This window comes from Henckelia pumila, chromosome 2 (genome assembly GCF_033568475.1).
Source record: "Henckelia pumila isolate YLH828 chromosome 2, ASM3356847v2, whole genome shotgun sequence".
NCBI classification, from domain to species: Eukaryota; Viridiplantae; Streptophyta; class Magnoliopsida; order Lamiales; family Gesneriaceae; genus Henckelia; species Henckelia pumila.
In genome coordinates this window covers 116174888-116196823 of record NC_133121.1, presented here as the reverse complement: position 1 = coordinate 116196823, position 21936 = coordinate 116174888, and the positions used below count along the sequence as shown (strand labels likewise).

Sequence of the window (21936 nt, the reverse complement as noted above, 5' to 3'; positions counted from 1 at the left end):
GGTGTTCAGAAAGGGAATCAAACGTGCCTTGAGAATTATTTAGACGAAATGACGTAAACGACGCGTATCGGGCTCGCCGAGATGAACGAATCTTCTAAATAACCCAAAAACTTTTAACGCTCGGCTATGGGGCTAAGAAATATCTGATGGAACAATGAAGATGGTGGAGAAGAGGGTGATGGAGGCGGCTAGGGGATACGATCGTAGGTTTGGGAGGGATTTTGGGTAGATACTTAGGATATATATACTAGGTTAATTAGTTAATAAATAATTAGGATAGATAAATACTATAATTTAAACTTAAAATAAATACATGATAATTTGCTAAAAACTTAATAATCTCGAAATAATAAAATAGAAGATTTTTAAAGGTTAATAAAAGTAATTAAAATAACTTATTTTGGGTAAAAACTAGCACATAAATAAATATATATATAAATACCATAATTTTCTTCAAATTATACCTTAAAATAATATTTTAAGGCTCTTAAAAATCTCATAAAATATTTTGGATGAAAACAACATCTCGTCCGTCCACGGTCCTGCCCACGCGATCATAAAATAAACTTTATCAAATAAATTCATAAATCACATCATATAGATTTAAATACCGAAATAATATTTAAAACATGCAAATAAATCAATTAATTTAAATAATCACTCATAAAAATAATTTAACACATTTTCACATTATTATAAAATTATAAAATCCCCTAGTTATGCATGCGAATTTACGTGACGAATTTCTGGGCGTTACATTGGTAGTGTTTGGAAACAAATATGAAAATCAAAAAATATTTATAGATTATAAAAAAGTTAAGAAAAATCAAAGTTGGTATTGTTTGGAAACAAATGTGAAAATCTAAAAATCAAAGTTGGGTAGTGTTTGATAAATAAGTGATTAGATTGATTTTAATATTGACCTTTTTATTAGAATCACTTTTGGAGAATTATAATCATCATATGACTAGTTTTTGCATTTCAAATAAGTTAAGCATAAACTAACACGTAATTTGGGTTTAAGAAACACACAAAAGTAATTTTTAAGCCAAAAGCTAATAATCATTTTTTTTAGTGATTGCAAACACTTCCTAAGAAACTTTTGGGATAATCGGTATACATGAAAAAAAATTATTGAATGCATTTAGTAAATAAAACTATTCGCTTATCTTAAAAAAAATATATTTTGTCAATGGAGTGTTCGAGTTGGTAGAGTAGATGAAGACAAGCTTGTTAAACGAACTTCTCCGACATAGTTTACTTGGCTAACCTAATTTTCAGGCTATTAAATTAGCTCGAGAGTTTATTCAGTGCATACCGAAAAATGATATTTGTGATAAAAAAACAAAAATTATAATAAGTTGGTAATTATATAGCAATCTTTACCGTTTCTTCAATGATTTTGAAATGGGAAATACTTGAAAATTCTTGTATATGATTTGAAGCTATTTAATTACCCTTTATAAATTGAAGCATAAAGTAATGACTACAACCTTATCTAGAAAAAGTTGAGGGGTCTTGAATGTAAATATGAAGAGAGAAGGGTAGTAAAGTGTAAATATCATTGGGGCATCGCCGCTCTATCTAACCCCTTCTCTTCAACGCAACACTGATACATACACATACGCCCAAACAATCCAAAGAATCTCATACTAATGGCGTCCACTTCAACGCTTTCTTTGTGTTTTCATCCGAAGGTTGTAAATTTACGTTACGTTTAATTACTTTGTATTATCTTTGTTGAACTTTTCTCCCCCCTTGTCTTAGGTTAGTTTCGGATTTCGCGGTAAACATGGAAGAGAGACTGCCACCATCAAGCATGGCTCGCTGTGCTTCTTTGCCCTTGTACACACAAATGCGACCATTGCTTCCAAAATCAATAGATTGAGCATTAAAGCTTCCGCCTCTTCCGGACGCGGCAATTCCAGTCGTAGCTCGAGCTCTCGCAGAGTTTACAATCAGTCTCAAGCACAAGCCCCCGTTGCTATGGTGAAAGAAATGGCTTCCTCTATTCTCCCCGTTGGCGCATTTGCTGTTGTCACATTCGGTATGCATTTCATGAATATTTGTATGTTTTGAAGGTACTTTAGGGTGTGTTTTTGAAGGTTTGACTTGCTTTAAATATTCGATGGTTTGTTTTCCAGTTGTGTTAGGAATGATTTATGTCTTCTTTCTTTGAATATGTTGATTTAGAGAGGATGGGTACGATTTAGGGGTTCATCCTGGCAATTGACTTGAAAGGATGATGCTCGAAGCTTCTTTTTAATTTACTTCATGTGTTAGGTCATCAAACAGAACAAGTAGAACAAATTGTTTTGAATTTTTTTGTGGAGTTCTTCATGATAGAACGATTCTAAAGTATATAAACTGTCATGCAACTACATATTACTTAAAATCTGTCTTATGACAATTCTTTAGGAACCTAATTTGATTATTAGCAATCACCTGCAATTATTTGTTGATCAATGTCTCTCCTTGTTTAGTTGTTTTGATAGCCCTATGCTTATCTTTCTTTAAAAATGGTATATAAACTGTCATGCTACTACATATTTCTTATATTGTCTGATTATTCTGTCGTTATTTTTTGGCATGTTAAACAAATAGATGCTGACATTCTGTTACTGGATAAATCACCTGCTATATTTCTGTATCTCTGGTTGTGTATGGTTGTTGTGGTCTGTGGTGGTGAAGGAGTTAGCATGCACTTATTTTATGTTATCGAATTAAATTTTACCACCACGGCCTTGCCACCTTCAGGCTGTCAATTTTGGCTCCTGCAGTTATTGCATATTCCAAATAATTTATGTTATGAGAGCATTTCTCTATTGGTAACTAATCTGTCTTCCAGCTCACAGTTTTGTGGAAAATGGTGGAGAAAATCCTTATTCCAAAACCTGTTAGGCCTGTAACAGAAGAAAATAAACCCACTCTAGGTTTGAAGTGGACCTATGCCCCTGGGACAAATTTACCAGCACCTTCTGGAGCAAAGTTTGGGAGAGAATCCAAGCTAAGGTTAAATGATTTTGCCAAAGAGATTAGATCATTCACGAGCGTTGATATGTCAGGTTCACGAACATTTTAATTCTTATCTGGTTGCTTTACTGATGTTATAAGCCAAGGTTATCAAATTTATATCGAATTGAACCTATCAAGAATAATAAAATAATTATTTTGGCACTATTTTTTATTTCCTAATTCATTTCATCATCTTACCGTGGAAATTTTCTGTTTACTAAAACACGTTGAGTAATCATTTTTTCTCTTATAAAGGCAACGCACAAAAAGACCTTACCTTTTCTTTTCTTGACATCTTTGAAACTTGGTGTTCAATTGTCTAACTGCACAAGGTGTTGTAGGTCGCAACTTGGGAGATGAAGGATTATTCTTTCTAGCTGAGAGCTTAGCTTACAATCAGGTAGTGTTTTTAATAATCATTTTTTCCTTTTAAATTTGAGCTCATAATTCACAAACTTCCTATTCCGCTGTCCTTTAACTCCACATTTTCTTATTTTCAGGTTGCCGAGGAAGTAAATTTTGCTGCAAATGGGATTACTGCCGATGGAATAAAAGCATTTGATGGGATTTTGCAATCTAACATCGCACTAAAGTCTCTTAATTTATCTGGAAATTCAATTGGGGATGAAGGGGTGAAGGTAAGGCTCAAATATGATAATGTTCTACAATTTTATCCCCTTGCGATGTAGCTGATGCAGTCATATGATCAGAAGCTATGCTCCTTGCTTGAGTAGTTTGTCCTAGTTTGCTAGTTTCTATTCTAAATCGATCTCTCTATTTTTTATCCTGTGCATAAAAATATATGACCTCTGGAAAGCGGAGCTGTGGGTTCATTTGTTTCCATCTTACTTATGCGTGACCAAGATGTTTCTATGTTCATGTTGAAAATGATATTATGCATCTACAACTTTGTGAGATATACTCTTCAATGTATGGATTTATAAGATGTATCAGCAATTCTTCCATGTCTAGTTCAATCATCAGAGGATATTACTCTTTTTTGTACAAATGTATTTTTATAATGATGGAAATGTTATAATGATGGACAGTGTTTTTTTCCGCCCCATAAATCTGCTGTTTAGACATCCTCTATTCTTGTTTTTGCAATATTACAGTTACTATGTGACATTCTGGTGAATAATGACAGTATTCAGAAGCTACAGCTAAGCAGTAGTGCATTCGGGGACGAGGTTAGCTAACTTTTGAAGTTGAAAATATTGTTAATATGTGGACTTGTCATACACTTTACAATATTCATGAAAAGGTTCCTTGGAAAAATGCCTAGTTTAATATCTTGTTTTTTCCCGTAACAGGGAGCAAAAGCTATTGCTGAATTGTTGAAGAAAAATTCAAGTTTGCGCGTGATTGAACTCAGCAACAATTTGATCGACTACTCTGTATGGATACTAATTCTTGTACTTGCTAATCTTTTTTATAGGATGTGACAGTTATCTGAGTTGCCCATCTATTCTGCTTCTGTGTATGTTTTCGAAATGGAGGTAGGGATTTTCAGGCCTTGCTGAAGCACTTATCGAGAATAAAAGCATACTGTCACTATACCTCAAGTAATCTTCTGCTACCCCAAGAGTGAAATCGTGACTTCTCCAAAACATTATCTTCTTCTTATTTATGCATGTTTGGATTATCCAGTGGCAATTATGGTGGTGCCCTTGGTGCAGCTGCGCTGGCAAAAGGGCTGGAAGGGAATAAGTCCTTGCGGGTATCAGTCTTTCTTGATTTAGGATTTGGTTTGGAAGATAATCATCACCTCAAAATGTCAGTTTGTTCCATTATCCAACCACACCTATTCTAATGATATAACTTGAGAATACCAAGGTCCTTCTGTAATGAAATTGCTAGAGGATATACCAATGTCTTTGATTTTTCTCTGGAAGACTAACCATTCTAAAATTATAATGTTGAGATATGTCTGAATTCATAGAGATGTCACGGGTGAAGGAAGCTCCAGTAACAGTCATCTTCTTTTTATGCGAATAAGTCGAACACCATCTTTAGTTCCATAGTTACCTTGCGGAACTGTCTTATGTATGTCTTATTTCACGTAGGAACTATATTTGCAAGGAAACTCTATTGGAGATGAAGGAGTTCGTGCTCTGATGATTGGCTTATCTTTGCATAAAGGTTTCTGCCACTTCCATACTTTCTGGTATGATATCTTATTCCTTATAACACAGCAGACTGATTTTCACATTGTTATTGTAGGAAGGCTTACAGCCTTGGATCTCGCAAACAATTCAATTACTGCACAAGGCGCCTATTATGTTGCTGAATATATCAAGAAAAGCAAGACTTTGTTGTGGATAAATCTTTACATGAACGACATTAAAGATGAGGTACAAACTTTTTATCTATGTAATTAAATTATAAATATAAAGCATTTGAGTTTGAGAGTTTATGAATTGCTCCAGAACTTGGAAGTGGAATCTGAAGATTTAGTTCAAATATGCGACTGTTGATAATTGAAAATAAATCTGCTTAGGTTTTTGAATTGCTCCTGATTTGGATTTATATATATATGGTTAGGGAATCTGCAGCAGTAAACCCCTCCAAGGGATTTATGCTGTCCCACATTACTGATACATCAAAAATTAAAAACCTCACTGCTTTTAAAACTTCTTTCCCTTATCAAAAACACCTCTACAACAACTTTTTATGGGTGCCACCGTCAATGCACTTATTTTTATTTATAATTTCACTTATCTTTATTTATAATTTCATTTACCCATTTATATTATTGATTAATATTTTTTAGTGTTTTAAATTTTATTGCATTATTTTTTTTTAAAATTAATAACTTGAATGAAATAACTAAAAAACTATAAAATTAGACATACCGGCTAGTTCCGATAATTTGATAGTGAAGTTAATGAAAAATAAACTACATAAATTGGGAAAATAACATTACATAAAATGATGAAATTAAAAAAAAACATACAAAAACTCGAAAATACTAGTACAAAACAAATGCAAATACAAATATATTCCATACCCTATTTCTTTTTAATCATTTCACAAGCGTGTGTTAGGAAACCAAAGCCCCACATTGAAAATACACGGAGAAATCATGGGTTAATAAGATGGAAAGATATCTCCATTGATATTAGATCTTTTGGGCGAAGTTCAAAACAAAATCATGAAGGTTAATGCCCAAAGTTGACAATATCATACCATTGTGGAGATCTTCAGGTTCCATTGCACGACAAGTGGTATCAGAGCCATGGTCTAGATCGAGTCGTGGGTGGAATCCTCGGATACTTGAACGAATGAGGTGAGGGCTCCCCGTAAGATCCGCGATGAACTCTCGAGGCAGGTGGTTTTCCAAGTATTTTACATGAGGCGTGCACTGGGAAGATGAGTGGCCTCGATTGGAGGACAGAGAGGCTTGAGAGGAGGGTTGAACCATGAGAATAATGGTGGTCCTGCGTTTGAGGAAAGGATTGTTGAGAATTTAACCAAAATCACATATTGAAATTACGTGGAAAAGATCATGGGTAAGTTGTGAAGATATCTCCATCGGAATGTCGTCTTTTGTGTGAAGTCCAAAAACAACACCATGACGGTTTATATCCAAAGTGGACAATACTATACCATTGTGGAGATATTCGGGTTTCATTGCACGATAGCATGGAGATGCACATGAAGTTGTCTTCTATAATTTCTATGGTATATTTCGTAACGAGGATGCCATACTTATTTTAGAAAGCTTCATATTTCATGTTTGCATTAGCAACATGCCAACATTCAAACCCTTCAATTTATCTAATTTGCAGTGAGTGTGCTCTGTAAATCTTTCCAATACTTTCTCCATAGTTTCTTTTATTTATTCTGATGTAATCAAAATTTTACCTCGAGTTTGTCTGGTTGATTTATCGAGATTCCTTCGTTATCACTAATAATTCCCAATTGTTTTCCATGTCTACGAGATGTAACAAGTCTAAAGTTGTGCTCGGTTCGGATCTTTAACATCCCGTGCTTGGCCAGGAATCCTTGCTCAAGGGCTCCACCTTGATTTCGGGGGTCGCCCCCTAACTTGGGCTAGGCAAGCTTGGTTATTATGGGCTCGGCCAAATAGGTTCAGCTACATGGGATCAGCTTCCAGATTCATCTTTATGGACTTGGATTTTCTTAGGACCAATATGAGGCTTCGGCCTTTACGAGATAGGTCCTCCTCGAGGCCGTTAAAGGTAATGGGTTTGAATCTTCCTTAAGCCATGGGCTCAGGTTAGACCAGACCCGATATTTTTAAGGGCATCATATTCCAATATTGTAAATTTGGATATTTACCCTTTCTCTTTGTTGTCTTTTGGCCAATTGGACGAGTGCGGACTTCGTAGTCGTCCACATCAACATTTGTGTCAGGATTAGAAGATGATTTGTGTGCTCTTGATTCTGATGCCCTCTCCTGATTTTGTGCGTACTTCTCGCATTCTCTGAGAATTCTCCAAACATGTTCGTACTTGAAATGCTAGTTTTTATTTATTACTCATCAACTCTTCACGTGCCTTGGTTGCATATCATCGTCACTCCAACCACTTGCATGGTTGTTATGCCACTTATTATATATTCTACTAAACTCGCTCACCAACTTTTGAATGTTAAAGAAATGTGATTTTGCTTGCTCCAATTGTCTTTCCACAGTTCCAACAGGCCGATGTTCGTCATACTACTCTATAATACGTTTCTAAAATGCTCTCTTTTTTTGTGCATCGCCAAGCACTGGATTGGTGCTCACAGAGATCTATGACCTTGCAAGTACCTTCTCTGCTTCCAGTGACCAAACAGTTTTCTTCTTCTTTTGATCCTCTTCTTCATGGCCCATCTCAGTAATCCTATCCAGTGTAATGTTATCAAGCCCAAATGACAACGAAGGTGGCGAAAATTGAGACTAGTACAGAAGACGGTGTTGCAAACTCCTCTTCTATGCCAACAAAATCTAAACTGGCCCTTCTTGATGCGTTTGAAGGGAATGTGGATGCTTATGGAAGATGAAATTCACAAGGAGGAAGTGATGATATGAAAAATTGATTGCTCACCGTAAAAAAATAAAAAATTATTGAGGAGGATACACATTAAATAATAGGAGCTCAAGGGACATTATTATTATTGATTGGAAAATTTGGAGGAATCTAAAAATAATGATGAATATTGAGAAATTTTGAGAGTATTTTACCGGATGAACGGTGGAATTTCGAGAAGATGGATTTCTTTCAGTATCGAAGAGTTAAAAAAATTTCATAAAAACGCTATTGTAATTTTCATCGATAATTATGAAGATATGATTAGAATGAAAGAAAATGTAGGTAGAGATAACGAAAAGTGATTAAAGTAACTGAGAACTGAGAGATGTATTTATCGGCAAATATATAGATAGCTGTTTGATTTTCAGATACAAATAGAAAAAAAGTATACGTTGAGGTTTATTAAAAATGAAACAAAAATCAGGTAATAAAAAATGAAATTTAAATCTAAAAATCAAAAAATTAAAAGCAGCAGCAGCAGCAGGCAGTGGGCTCCCCGGCCCCCGCTGCCTGCTGCCCGAAGCTCGCGTGTGCGTCCCAATAAGCTGCACTCCCCTTCTCGTGGCTAACAATGAATAAAAAAAATTAAACCGGTGCCAAAATCTTGGATCTGGTTTATAAAAAAAAGAAAATTTAAACCCCACCCTGCAAATGGAGGTGGGGTTTATGGAGGGGTGATGTCCTTAGGCAGTGGCATTCAGATTTCACCAGGCTCCTTGAGTTCTGAATGTCTAAGTATCTTAAATTTCATGATTCTAATGTCTGCCAAAAGCATAAAATATTACTGGTTAAGTAGTTTGTGTTCTACCCTTTTTGGCTTTTCATACCTCTTGGTATTTTTGGTTGGGTCATGATACTTAAGTTTGCCTAGAACCGTTTTTTCCTCTCCGTTTTTAGCGTTTGTCCTGCCATAGTTGAAGGTTAATATACCATCTGGCTTTATGAGGCTGATCTGGCAGGTAATCTCTTGCTGTTGCGTGGTAGTGTACTGACTTCTTCTGTTCCTGGTACTTATTTCAGGGAGCTGAAAGAATGGCAGAGGCTTTAAAGCAGAATCGTTCAGTTACGAATGTTGATCTAGTGAGTAAATGAATTTGTACCAATCTTTCTCTGGAGTCAATATGATTGTTAACGGTGTTATCCCCATTATTGGCAGGGTGGAAATGACATTCATGCCAAAGGTATCAGTGCAATAGCACAAGTATTGAAAGATAACTCCATCATTACAGCTGTGAGTGCTCCCCACCTATCTGTCATTTCTAATTATTTTACGGTGTTGGAGCCTTAATTTCTCCGTGTCTTTCCCAGTTAGAACTTGGTTATAATCCCATCGGGTCTGATGGCGCAAAGGCTTTAGCAGACGTCCTAAAATTCAACGGGAACATAACTAACCTCATGCTTGGTTGGTGTCAGGTAAGAAAGTAAATACATCCCCATCAATCTTTTCTCAACCCTTTCTCCTCAAAACATTGTTTGACCTTTTTATTTGCCTATATTTTACAGATAGGAGCCAATGGTGCAGAGCATATTGCAGATATGTTGAAATACAACAGTACCATAGGAAGCCTGGATTTACGAGCCAATGGACTTCGAGATGAGGTTAATTTATTTTTCAGTGTCTTATGGTGTAATTTCTACATCATATGGATCGGTCGATCAATCCTTTGATCTCTTTCCAATGATGCATGCTTTGTTTGCAGGGTGCCGTGTGCCTGGCTCGCAGCTTGAAAGTGGTCAACGAGGCTTTAACATCACTCAATCTAGGGTTCAACGAAATACGGGTGTGTAATCTAATCAGTATAAGTTTGCAGATCTGTAAATATTAGCTTCTAGTATCAATGTTTTGTTGAATTAAACGCAGGATGAAGGGGCTTTTTCCATTGCTCAAGCGCTCAAAGCCAACGAAGATGTGGGGCTCACATCGTTAAACTTAATGAACAACTTCCTCACCAAACTGGGACAGGTTATTATTCTCTTTCTTTATCTTATTACATAAGATTTGTTTACTTCCTATTCCTGTCTATTTTTACAAGGATGTAGTATGCGAACAATAGTGACAAACAACTCCTAAGGAAGTGTCCAAGTTGGTGGAGTAGATGAACTTATGAACACTTGATCAGAGGTCAGGAGTTCGATCCTCCCACCAACACCTTCTGAGACTAGTCTGTCGCACATGGTTTGTCGCACATGGTTTGTCTAATGCGGTTTATCTGACTAGCGTAGTTTGCAAGCTATTGCGTTAGTTCGAGGGTTTACCCAGTGCGCACCAAAAGATAGCGGATGCGAGTTCCCACGTCATAAAAAAAAAGTGGCAAGCATGAACGAAAGCCTTCAGAAGACCCTATAAATTGTCCTACTTAGAATACATTTATGAGTAATTTTCAGCTGTAAACGTGCAGAGTGCGATTGCTGATGCAAGGGACCATGTATACGAGATGACCGAGAAGGAGCTTACGGTTGTTTTTTAGAGGAAGATAATCTCATTAACAATAAATTTTGTCCGTGTTGGTTAATATATAGGTTAGAGGATCAAGGGTTTCCAATGAGTTGAGAAATTATGCTCATTTTATAGGATTTAGCTGATTGAGATATTATTTGAATCGAGAGGAATATCGAAATTTTGGCATCTAGATGATCCCTTAAACCCTTGTTACCGGCTAGGTAGTTTTATGTTTCGTTGTTATGGGCTATTTACTTGCTATTAATTAAGAATTTTATGTATTTCTTGGACATTGATTTTTTATGCATGTTCTCCGGAATTATTGTACGTACTACATTATGATACTCGTCTAATCGTGTTCAAATGGATAGTGAAAATGTCTATTTGATGTGATAATTTGGAATAGGCTTTCTTTAAAAGGAAGATAACACGAAAATTTTTAGCCAAAACTTAAAATGTGTTTAGATAGGATGTTTTTGTAAAATCAAGTATTATGATAAAATTAAAATTATCAAACTATACGTATGCTGGATACGTCCAGTTTTCAAGAAAATTGATACTCCAAAGAATTTTGTTTTTATTTGTTTGTGAATGAATTGACCAGTTTTTTCCCACAAAAATCTTATCTTAATTTTTGAATTTTCCACAAAAATCTTAATCTTAATTATTGAATATTGAAATACGCGTGAACTAATGTCAAAGTTATGTCAAAGTTTTACATTTTGTATTGTCAACTTTGTCATTCGTTTATACATTTTAGAAATTTGGTGAAGATGTTTTTTATAAAATCAGTTATTATGATTGATAGGCCTGTTATCAATCAACAAATCTAAAATATCTACTCCTTAACAAAATGAGTATAGTAATGAGCATAGTTGAATCCACATGGAATGAGTATTTATTTCTTTCAATTGAATGTAACTAAAGTGGGGTTTTTGGTTTTGAATAAAAATAAAAAATAAAAAATAATGTGAGAATTTAATAAATGAGAAGAGCAAATAATTAAATGTTGAAATCAATAATTACCATACTATGATTCAAGGGGTTTTTGTATTCTAATTATATCACTGGTCACCGGCTAACAAATATTTTATTCGTGCAATTTTTAGCAATTAACCTTAAAATCATATGGATAGCCACTAAGATTTTTGTGTTTTCCTACTTTAATTGACCAAACTCAGCATACAGTCAAAACTTATCATTAATCAACTGGGTACGATAGTGTTTCATATTGACTAAAAATAGCTTTTCGATTTGTGAAAACAGTTAATCCTAAAATCTAACAATCGAGATAACTACAAGTGTTAAATCTATTTTCATTGATTTATTTAGATTAAATATGATATGATAGCACAACACACATAATCTATCGCTACTCAGTACCTATCATTCATGACAATTACGGATCACTGAATTCATGAATATCATTCAAAAGACGTAAATCAAAAAAATTTGTCAGATTAATCGACCTACAACTTTCATGAAAATAAATAATAAATCAACAAATACTGAAAACAAACAAAAATAGCAATTTAATTTCAAAACATCACAGTGATAAATTGAAATACAAGAAAATATCCATTGAATCAGAACTAAAACCTTAGCCAAGCATAATTGGCTCCATAATTCCTAAAAATACAAAAGATCAAACCTATAAAATATGAAGAAGAAAGAAGAAAAAAAATCATCTGTCTCTAAGGTCTAAAATTCAATTTCTCAAAATTTCATCTTGACATGCGACAAAAATCACCTTTTTAGCTCAACTTCCCTTCAAACTCATAAAATGTCCTCCAACTACAAAATAAAGGAAACACACACCAATGAAAATATGAAAAAGATAAAAACTCAAAAAATATGATACTAAAAACATAAATATTATGAACCTATTAATAATAATGTCAAATTTATCAAACTACATGTGTGCTATATAAAAATTTAGTTTTCAAAAAAGTAAAACTCCAAAATTATTTTAGTTTTTATTTGTTTATAAATGAATTGAACAGTTTTTTTTCATTTTTTTTTTGGAAAATCTTATCTTAATTTGAGAATATTGAAGTTCCAAAATTTATTGGTTGATTTTACACAAAAAATCTTAATTTTAATTTATAAAAAATTGAAATGTTAAAATTTTTTTATTTTAATTTCTTGTAGATAAAGTGAAAAGTTTTATTTTTCTTACAAAACTAATTTTGTATAAGAACATGATGTATGTTAAATACCATTTATTTGACATTATTAGGATTAATTATTTTTAAAAGGCAAATCAAAATAATGAATCAACGAATTAAATCGTGCGTTACCAAGTTGTTGGCATGAAGAAGGTTCAGCTATAATTTTTTTTTAAAAAAACTATATGAACATTATGGATATAAAAGAGATATAATCTTTATTAATGCTCCGTAAGTATTTAGTTTATCTATAATTCTTTTTTAAAAAATAAAGTCAAATAGTATTCTCATCGACCAACATGATAAGTTAAATTTAAAACGAACTCAGTAAAATTTTACATGATCGATTGTCGTATTAGTGTTTGCAACCTCTAAAAATAAGTGATTATGAATTTTTTGTTAACAAATTTGTGAAAAAAAAAAATCCATAATCACTTATATTTTGGTTGCAAACACTACCTTAATTGTTTTGTAAAATTATTTATTTTTTAAATCATTATTATGCTGTAGTATATGTGTTTTTTATTTTTATTTTTAAAATTAAAATTTGTTCCATTATTTATTTATTTATGACGAGTTTTTTTTTTTTTTTTTTTTTTATTTAAAATCTCTTGCGCTTTGCATTCGTTGCGAAAACATGGTTACCCAGCGTTCCCTTTCAATGCTCTACGGCTGCGCAACTTCGCCTCCACCCAGATTCCCCAAACACATACACTCATTCATATCCCTGGCAAGATTATCTTTTCCCGTTCTCAACAATTTTAGCGCAGTCAAGGCCCTCAGAGTCCGGGTTCTCGCAACCGCCGCGTCCAGAAATAGAGCTGAAGCGGATACCTTTTTAGCTGAAGAACATGTTTCGTGGGCTTCTCTAGGGGTTTCGGATGGCATCGCCCGCGCCCTCATTAATCTTGGCCTGCATAGACCTTCTTGGGTTCAGGTTCCCTTTATTTTTTGTTTCCTTAAGTTCATTTTTTCCAGCAATTTTTGTGTTCAGATTAGATGTGTAAAGTCATGGTTTTTATTTGGGAAAGTTGGAAATTGGAATGAAGGACTTGTTGGTTCTTGTTCTTTTAAAAAGGGGAGGAAAAAAAAAAGAACAAGATGAAGAATCAACTCAAATTAACAAGGAAGCGGAAGAACTAATGAGCTGCATAAATAAAAGGCAATACAATACGTACTAGCAGAAAAAAGATGAAGAATCAACTCATAGTAACTAGGAAGCGGAAGAACTAATGAAGCTGCGCACAAACAAGAGACAATACAACTGCTTAAAAATAAATAGAAGACACACTCATGCATTATTATATATAAATGCAGAAATTTTAACGAATGTAAAGTGTTAAAATTTAAAACAAATATGAAACATAATATTAATTAGGTGAATAAATTGAACTTAATTTTCAAAATAAATCAATGTGGTTGCTAAATAGAATTGAACTTATGAGAGCAATGAAATCTAGAACTTCTAGCCATTTTATATAAAAAAATCGTCATATTACAATAAGTCTCTGTCTACATAAAAATTTAGGAGTCCTTGGTTCTAAAATAAAAAAAATTATGAGTTCTATATAGGGAGAGAATTGCCCACTAATTTATAGGCCAAATATAGAAATAATTTGATAAATCAACATCATACTCCACGTGCGCACGTGTTTCTTACTAGTTAAAGCTAAATGAATGTTTAAATGCGGGGAATAAGTTAATATAAAGTACTAATTATATCTTATTATAATACTTTCCTGAGGTTCTATTATATTTAAAAATATTAGTCCTGATACAACTGAAATACCAAGAGTCCTAATGCAAATAAAATACTTTAATAATATCTGAATTCTGAAAGTAAAAACTATTTAAACGGTGCAGAATCAGGAAGTGCAAAATTGAATTCGTCATTTGTGATTATTAAATCTCACTTTCTTTTATGATAGCTTATATTCCTAAATAGTAGTTCAAAATGTTTGGAATATCTCTTTATTTGTTTTTAATAAACAAAGAGAATATAGTTAATGGTGGAACTTACTAAAATCTCAATTCAGGCAGCCTGTATACCAACCATTCTTGCAGGGGCTGATGTAGTGGTTGCAGCAGAGACTGGAAGTGGCAAAACCCATGGATACTTAGTTCCTCTCATTGACAGGTTATGCAGAAATATGGATATGTCAAAATGTGCTGTGGATGATCAGAAATGGCACAAGAACCACCACATTTCTCTTGTTCTCTGTCCTAATGTGATGCTGTGTGAACAAGTTGCCCGCATGGCAAACTCCCTCATAGATGATAACGGCATGCCATTTCTTACAGCTGCTGCCATTTGTGGCCGGCAGGTACGACATTGTTTTGTTTTAAAACATATTGTTGGTTGATTGTAAGCTGTAGGCCGAAAAGCAAAGTTCTGATCTAAAATAACTAGAATATTAGGTGGGAAAATCTTCAAGCTTGTATATCCCTGAAGCTAATGTGTCCAATGGTAGATTACTATGCCTTGACAAATCCTTACAATGATCTACTGTAGATGTCTTTCATCGACTATGATTAATGTACATCAGTTGCACTTATCGTTCGAGCATGAGCCACATTATCAACATGATCCCTTCTCCAAGTTGCCCTATCTGTTGCATTGATTTTCAGCGAGAATATCAATTTTATGCTTTAAGTCCAAAAATAAAGCTCAAACCCAAAGAACTAGTAGATTAGGTTGGAGAGTGGCTCCAGTTTATGTGTTACCTCACTATTTAGTATTATTGTGGATCCGATACAGAACAAATATCATACTTGCAGAACTTTCAGTGTAAATTTCTTATACATGAGACATCACCATTTTTTTACAGGGCTTGTCAATCAAAGAACCGGATATAATAGTATCAACTCCAGTTGCACTTCTGAACTTTCTTTATGCAATTGACCCAGAAAAACGCAGGCGTGTTGATCATTTACGCCGTGTGAAATATGTGGTAATTTTTTGTATATGTGACCATGCTTTGCTATTTGTTAATAAATCGTCATTCACTGGTTGTAGTCTATGTCAATCAATCCTGTAGGTTTTTGATGAAGCAGACCTGCTGCTCTGTGGGAGTTTCCAGAACCAAGTAATCCGTCTTATAAACATGCTTCGTTTTGATGAGAAGCAGTTGTCTCGACTGAAAAACCCAGATCCTGTGGCACAGGAATATGACTCATTTCCCCTAAAATCCTCTGAAACAGAGGTCGAGGAAATCTTTGCAGATTTAGATGAGGAAGATGAAGATTCAGATATTACATCTGCTATAGAGGACTCCAAACTCAAATCCGAGATGAGGATAAAACAGGACTGGAGGCGTGTCAGAAAATTATATGATCGCAGTAAGCAGTACATTTTTGTTGCAGCCACTCTTCCTCTGAATGGAAAGCAAACTGCCGGAGGGATTTTGAAACGGATGTTTCCTGATGCCAGTTGGGTCAGTGGAAGCTATCTCCATTGTCATAATCCAAGGTCCCTCCGTTCATCTATGGCCACGCCAATACCGTCGTTAATTAATTCCCTTTTTCAAAGAAAGAAAATGTTTTTCTTATCATGAAAGATGATCATCAAAAAATGCTATTACAGTATTTGATTTGTGTGCTGCACCAGGTTGGAGCAAAAGTGGGTAGAAGTCACAAATGATACAGAAGTAGATGCACTAATAAATGCTGTCAACAGTGGACTTAACACTAAGGTAGGTTCCAGCTCTGGAATAATTCGAACCATGGTGTTTGCAAATACTGTTGAGGCTGCTGAAGCTGTTGCCAAGATTTTGATGGGAGCGAATATCAAATGTTTACGGTACCATAGTAGCATCTCTTTAGAAGAGCGGACGGAGAATCTGGTTTACTTCCAGCTGAAAGGTGGTGTTTTTGTGTGCACTGATGCTGCTGCTCGAGGGCTTGACATACAGAAGGTTTCACATGTTATTCAGGTACGTCAATATCCTTGAGATTATAAAATATGTTGTTTATTATTTATCGTTTAATAAAAATATAGTATTATAATAATCGAAGTCTAGTTTTATCTGTATCTATCTATTTTAGTCTAGTTTTATCTGTATCTATCTATTTTTGTTACAAGAAAAGGAGAATAGCAATGAAAGAAGTAAAATTATTTGGATGTAGTTGTGCTATTAAGTGTCGTTAATCAACCCTAAATTATTATAAAGAGAATAAATAATGAGAAGAGATATATATATATATATATATATAATATCTACCATCTATTTTTTTCTTATAAATTATTGTTGATAGTAGAATCTTCTAAATGGATAGTTCTCATTTTTAATTATTATTATGAGGATTATTGGAGATTATTTTTTTCTCGAAAAATGTAGAGATATGAGATAAATTAAGAGACATAAAAAAATCTTGTGATGATGATGATATAATAATAAGATATTTATAAAGAGAAACAAAATATTTGAAATAAAAAATTATCATACTAAAATATTGATCACCATATATCTGATTGGGAATAATTTTCATGATTTAATATACTGATAACACAATGTATCAGAAAGAAAAGAAAAATAAAATACCTCGTCACAAAACCAACACAATGGTTAATGAAAAACAGTTGACATTATGCTGATTTTTTGTTGAGTTTTAATGCATTTCATTATGTATATTTTTTTCAGTATTAGTATTTTATTGAATTTTTTTACTACTTCAACTATTACTAAATATTAATTAGTAATTAGGATGTGCAATTTATGATCATATTTAAGTTTATAACTTAAAAAGTGATTTAAAATGAAAAAAATAGAGAGTTGTAAGTAATAATGAAATGTTTATATAAGTAATCGGTATTACACTTTATATGTTTAATTTTCAGTTGGCAAAAGAAAAGGAAGAAAACAAAATGCTTATTTAATTTAATATGATATGATAAATTTTAGAATGAGAATTAAAACAATAATTAAAATAATTAATTAACGTTAAATAGTGCTGTGTGAAACTATAATTAATATATAATAATGATTAAGAAAACGTTTGTTGATGATGAAGACATGTAAACTATTAATTAATATAAAATAGAACCTTTTAAAATATAATATAATAGCCTAAAAAAAGAGAAAAAAGTTTATTTAAGTCAAGATTCTCTTTGGTATTTTCATAATCAAAATCTATATAGACTACATGTAAATGAAATGGAAACAAAAAAACGGACCAATGCACTTGAATGTAGTGACATAATGGTGATTAATGCATTACATTAATAACAAAATTATCCATCGTTTTTATTTATACTTTTACTTGTTACAATAAAATAAATTATAAGTAAAAATTAAATTATTATACAATAAAAGTAGATATTAAGAATTGAATTCATCAATATAAATAAGTCAAAGATAGTCGTTGAAGATTAAAACTCAAATTGTAATCCGCACTACGAATGACCTTTAACTATCATTTTAAGAAGGTAATAGATCTAAAAAAACAAATAAATAAAACAAATAGTTTATTTGAAATTTCAATCATTGTTTATTGTATTTGTATTATAAATGTGAGTAAATTTAAAGTTATTTCTTTATTTTATATTCTATCTAATACGCCATTCACGTGCATCACATGCTTCTTGTTAGTCCCTGTAGAAGTGTGGATGAAGGATAATATTTTCCATTGTGAATGGCAAAACTAACCCTCATATGTGTAAATCATAAGACATCGATCTGATATTTCGTAAATTTCTTTCTTTGATTTAGAGATATATGGAAAATCAATCTTCCAACTTAAAATTTTAATAATTATTTATTTAAAATTCATTTGAACAATTAAATGTGTGTAATAATTTTCCTCCCATAACTTTTCCTACTTACCCCTATACCTACAAATTTTCATCTCTCCTACTATTAATTGTGCAATGTTATACACATGCTATATTAATTGCATCAACATCCCTATAAAAAATAAAACATAAAACAAAAACACCATATTTAAAACTAATATTTTCTCCATCTCAATTATATATAAATTTCATTTTCTTTTTCAGTTGTCTTAAATATGTAGTCCGATTTTTACATTTTGTAGCATTTTTTTCCTTATTATTATTTTTACTAATATAATATACCTTGTCCACTGAGTTTTGCAAAACGGGAGAACTACATTTTTGGTTATGTTCTTTGCACTTTCTTCAATTTGATTTTATTTTCAGTCCCGTAACTTGCATGTTTTTTCATTTTTTATCCTGTTACGGTGAATTTTCATTTTTAGTCTTGTATCTTGTATATTGTTTTCATTTTCAGTCCTTTAAATTTTAGTTATTTTTATTTTCGATTTTTGTATCGGTCATTAAAAGACTGAAAATAAAAGAAAATACAGGATAAAAAATGAAAATAATATACAAGTTATAGGACTATAAATGAAAATTCATCATAACAACACTAAAAATGAAAACAAAATGTAAGTTACAGGACTGAAAATACAAATTCACTATTAATACGACCAAAAGGTGAAAAAAATGCAAATAACATGACTAAAAATGTTGTTATCATTTTGGAAAACATACAATTAATTTTTGAATAATAAACGAGGACAAAAAATAGAAAATTTGTTTTTGAACTTTGTTTTTCCAAATATTTTTTTAATTTATGTGAAAAAACAACAAATCTATATATTTAGGACGAGTTAGTAGCATTTAGGCCCCGTGTTTTTGAAAATCAAGCATAAAATCCCTAATCAGAGGGGGTAAAATTGTGTATTAAGTATTCTACATTAAGAAAACTGTATATTGTCTTGGATGACGGTTTTGATGGTTGAAAACCGATGCTTAATATGGTTTATGTTTCCTCGACATTCCTATTATTCAAAATTCAGTTATTACTCAAGTATGTGATTAATAAATGGCAAATACCCACATGTAGTAGAAATTCGACATGACTGGAGAATGGGGTTAGTTTTACTTCCTATGCCACCCCTTCTAAAAACACATCGTCCCCTTGATTCATGTTTCTGTAAAATCTGACAAGTTGGTTTCCTGGCAGGCGGAATTTGCGACTTCAGCTGTAGACTTTTTACATAGAGTCGGTCGGACAGCCAGAGCAGGTGAAGATGGCCTCGTCACAAGTCTTTTTACAAAATCAAATCGAGATCTTGTTGCTGCTGTTCGCCATGCCGACGAACTGAATTTGTCTCTGGTAATATTTTGGCTAAAGACTAACAATTATATTTTTGGCTCGAATGGAACAATCTTTAGCATGCAATAATTTTACTTCAGGAAAAGGCATTTAGCAGAAAAAGGAGTTTCCGAAACAAGCTTAAGAAGAGAGGTAAACTGGGATACTCCTCTGAGGCGACAAACGTTGAGATGAATTGTTTAAAATAATATAATGCAGCATAATGTGCAGGTATAAATAGACTGGATGGTGCATCATTCATTCCACAGGAAATTCTAATGTAAACTATTAGATGTATTAGAAGGAATGCATCCACAGATTCGCTTTCGCAACATGCTCAAAAGGCCAACCCGAGCTAGAGTGCTATTGTTGTAAGAATTCAATGTTCATCCTACAATCACGGTACCTCTCATTCGCCAATGGATAATAGGTGTGTTCACCGTTGTGAAAATGTATGCAACCATTAGATCTCATGTTATTTGTGTTGAATTTGGAGTAAATTTCTCCGTTCTGTGCGAAATCATTCTTGTTTGTGATTTTGGGTAATAAGTTGTCTCGAGCATTTCACTGCATGCAAGTCCATATTGAGTTCCTAGAAGAATAAGACGTCGAAAAACTTCCGTGAAATCCAAGCTTGTATGAAGTTGTATCGATCAGGCTAGTAAATTTTGTGCGAACGCCTTGATTATTTTGTGAGTACAGTGACACTCTACTGTTTTTTGCATTCATAAATCAAGTTTGAGACCACTATGGGTGGATGTACATCTGAGTTCGATATACAAGTTCTGAGTACCATACTTCCAAATTTGTTCAGAGAAACTGAAGTTTAAGACGTGAAGCTTAGTTCCTGGCAATCAGTCTGGAATCAATTTTAAATGCTCTCTTGAGGAATCATTTGAAGTCAGCATTGGTCCAACTGCTTCCTGAAAAGCATAGAAGTGCTTATATTCCACAGACCTGTAAGCTAAATTTTATAGATCCATGTTTTTTTTTTCCTTTTCCTCATATCTTCAAGGAGACCAGATAAAGTTCTCACTTACTCCGTAAGTTGACCACGGAGCTTTTTGTGATCTCTTCTTTGTCAATGAGTCATTAGTTGTTTCACCTATAGAAGTTGGCTGCAATAGGAAACTTGGATGCTCATAATAAATCTAAGTATTGGAAGTAACACAAACTGACAAAAGTAAGGACTTGATAGTATTGCCCTTCTAGTAATCGATGAATAGACAGGATAACACAAGTCAGAAGTTTGTCGTCTCATAGCACAATGCACATCAAAGAGCGTGTTGCTAGCACCGAATTCTTTATTTTTACAATAATTGTAGTTTTCACTTGTCTTACCCCACAATAACATTTTTACATCAAGGGACACCAGAATACGAAGTACGTAAGTTGTGATGACCCAAAAGAAAGTTAAGCTGCACATGTTATAGAGAAATTACTATAGTAAATTAAAATCTATATTATACATCAAATTAATGTTAATAATTACTATCGCTCTGACACACATGTTGCATGCTTGTACAGTTTTTTTTAGTTAATTTGATTTATATTAGAATGAGGGTAATTTCATAATTATAAAAGATAGTTAGGGGTCATACTGCAATTAAAATTGACAAGTGCCAAATGATAAACATTGTTGAATAGGTAAGATGCACGATGATGTTTTGCAAATTGACAAATATCACATTGAAAATGAAACTGTCGGTTATTTTTATTTTCTGATCTCCTGCACAAGGGGAATAAGAACATAAGAATTTGGAAAATCCGGTCATACGGTTAGTAACACCTGAATCTATTATTGAAGGGTGAGAGAATGAGTTTAGTATCCAAGGGGTGAGAGAATTACGTAGACACATGATAAACATATTGTAAATAATTACCTTGCGCTAGGGAACAAGATGTTGGTGCAAAAATGGAGTATGAATGGTATGAGGATTGAAACAATTTATGAAGGTGATCCAATCGTTCCTTATTAAAAGTTGGTGCCCCAGACGACATGTCTATGTTATTCTGTTATTCTTTACCGGTCAGATAAGCTTTTGAACAACTGCATCCCTTCCGTTTAAAATTCTTCGGATTCCAGTTGGGAGGCTTACCATTCCCAACAATTCACTCGGTATGCTATAGTTTGTTTACAATAGTCGTACCCAAGT

At 33.2% G+C, this 21936-nt stretch overlaps 2 protein-coding genes across 6 annotated transcripts; both read left to right on the top strand.

The window, feature by feature from the left end:
• Positions 1 to 1573: 1573 nt before the first annotated feature.
• Positions 1574 to 10794, top strand: LOC140881540 (uncharacterized). Of its 3 annotated transcripts, none has more exons than XM_073286929.1 (18): positions 1574 to 1697; positions 1768 to 2047; positions 2856 to 3065; positions 3357 to 3415; positions 3516 to 3653; positions 4131 to 4205; positions 4329 to 4412; positions 4519 to 4580; positions 4666 to 4735; positions 5082 to 5157; positions 5239 to 5369; positions 9075 to 9134; positions 9211 to 9285; positions 9363 to 9467; positions 9558 to 9653; positions 9755 to 9835; positions 9916 to 10017; positions 10454 to 10794. In XM_073286929.1, the coding sequence occupies exons 1-18, from the start codon at positions 1656 to 1658 to the stop codon at positions 10520 to 10522; spliced, it is 1815 nt and encodes a 604-aa protein (XP_073143030.1). In that variant the 5' UTR covers positions 1574 to 1655; the 3' UTR covers positions 10523 to 10794. The 3 variants fall into 3 exon arrangements, with proteins under 3 accessions (XP_073143030.1, XP_073143031.1, XP_073143032.1); XM_073286930.1 differs by having other exon boundaries at positions 1608 to 1697; positions 1773 to 2047; XM_073286931.1 differs by lacking the exon at positions 1574 to 1697 and having other exon boundaries at positions 1910 to 2047; positions 2849 to 3065.
• A 2477-nt stretch (positions 10795 to 13271) lies between these two features.
• On the top strand, positions 13272 to 20910 carry LOC140880888 (DEAD-box ATP-dependent RNA helicase 22). Of its 3 annotated transcripts, none has more exons than XM_073285743.1 (8): positions 13272 to 13599; positions 14699 to 14986; positions 15491 to 15613; positions 15701 to 16131; positions 16270 to 16594; positions 19649 to 19801; positions 19882 to 19933; positions 20012 to 20253. In XM_073285743.1, the coding sequence occupies exons 1-8, from the start codon at positions 13300 to 13302 to the stop codon at positions 20062 to 20064; spliced, it is 1725 nt and encodes a 574-aa protein (XP_073141844.1). In that variant the 5' UTR covers positions 13272 to 13299; the 3' UTR covers positions 20065 to 20253. The 3 variants fall into 3 exon arrangements, 2 of the variants coding, with proteins under 2 accessions (XP_073141844.1, XP_073141843.1); XR_012149732.1 differs by adding an exon at positions 20595 to 20910 and having other exon boundaries at positions 13273 to 13599; positions 19882 to 20210; XM_073285742.1 differs by having other exon boundaries at positions 13273 to 13599; positions 19882 to 20253.
• The last annotated feature ends 1026 nt before the right edge of the window (positions 20911 to 21936 follow it).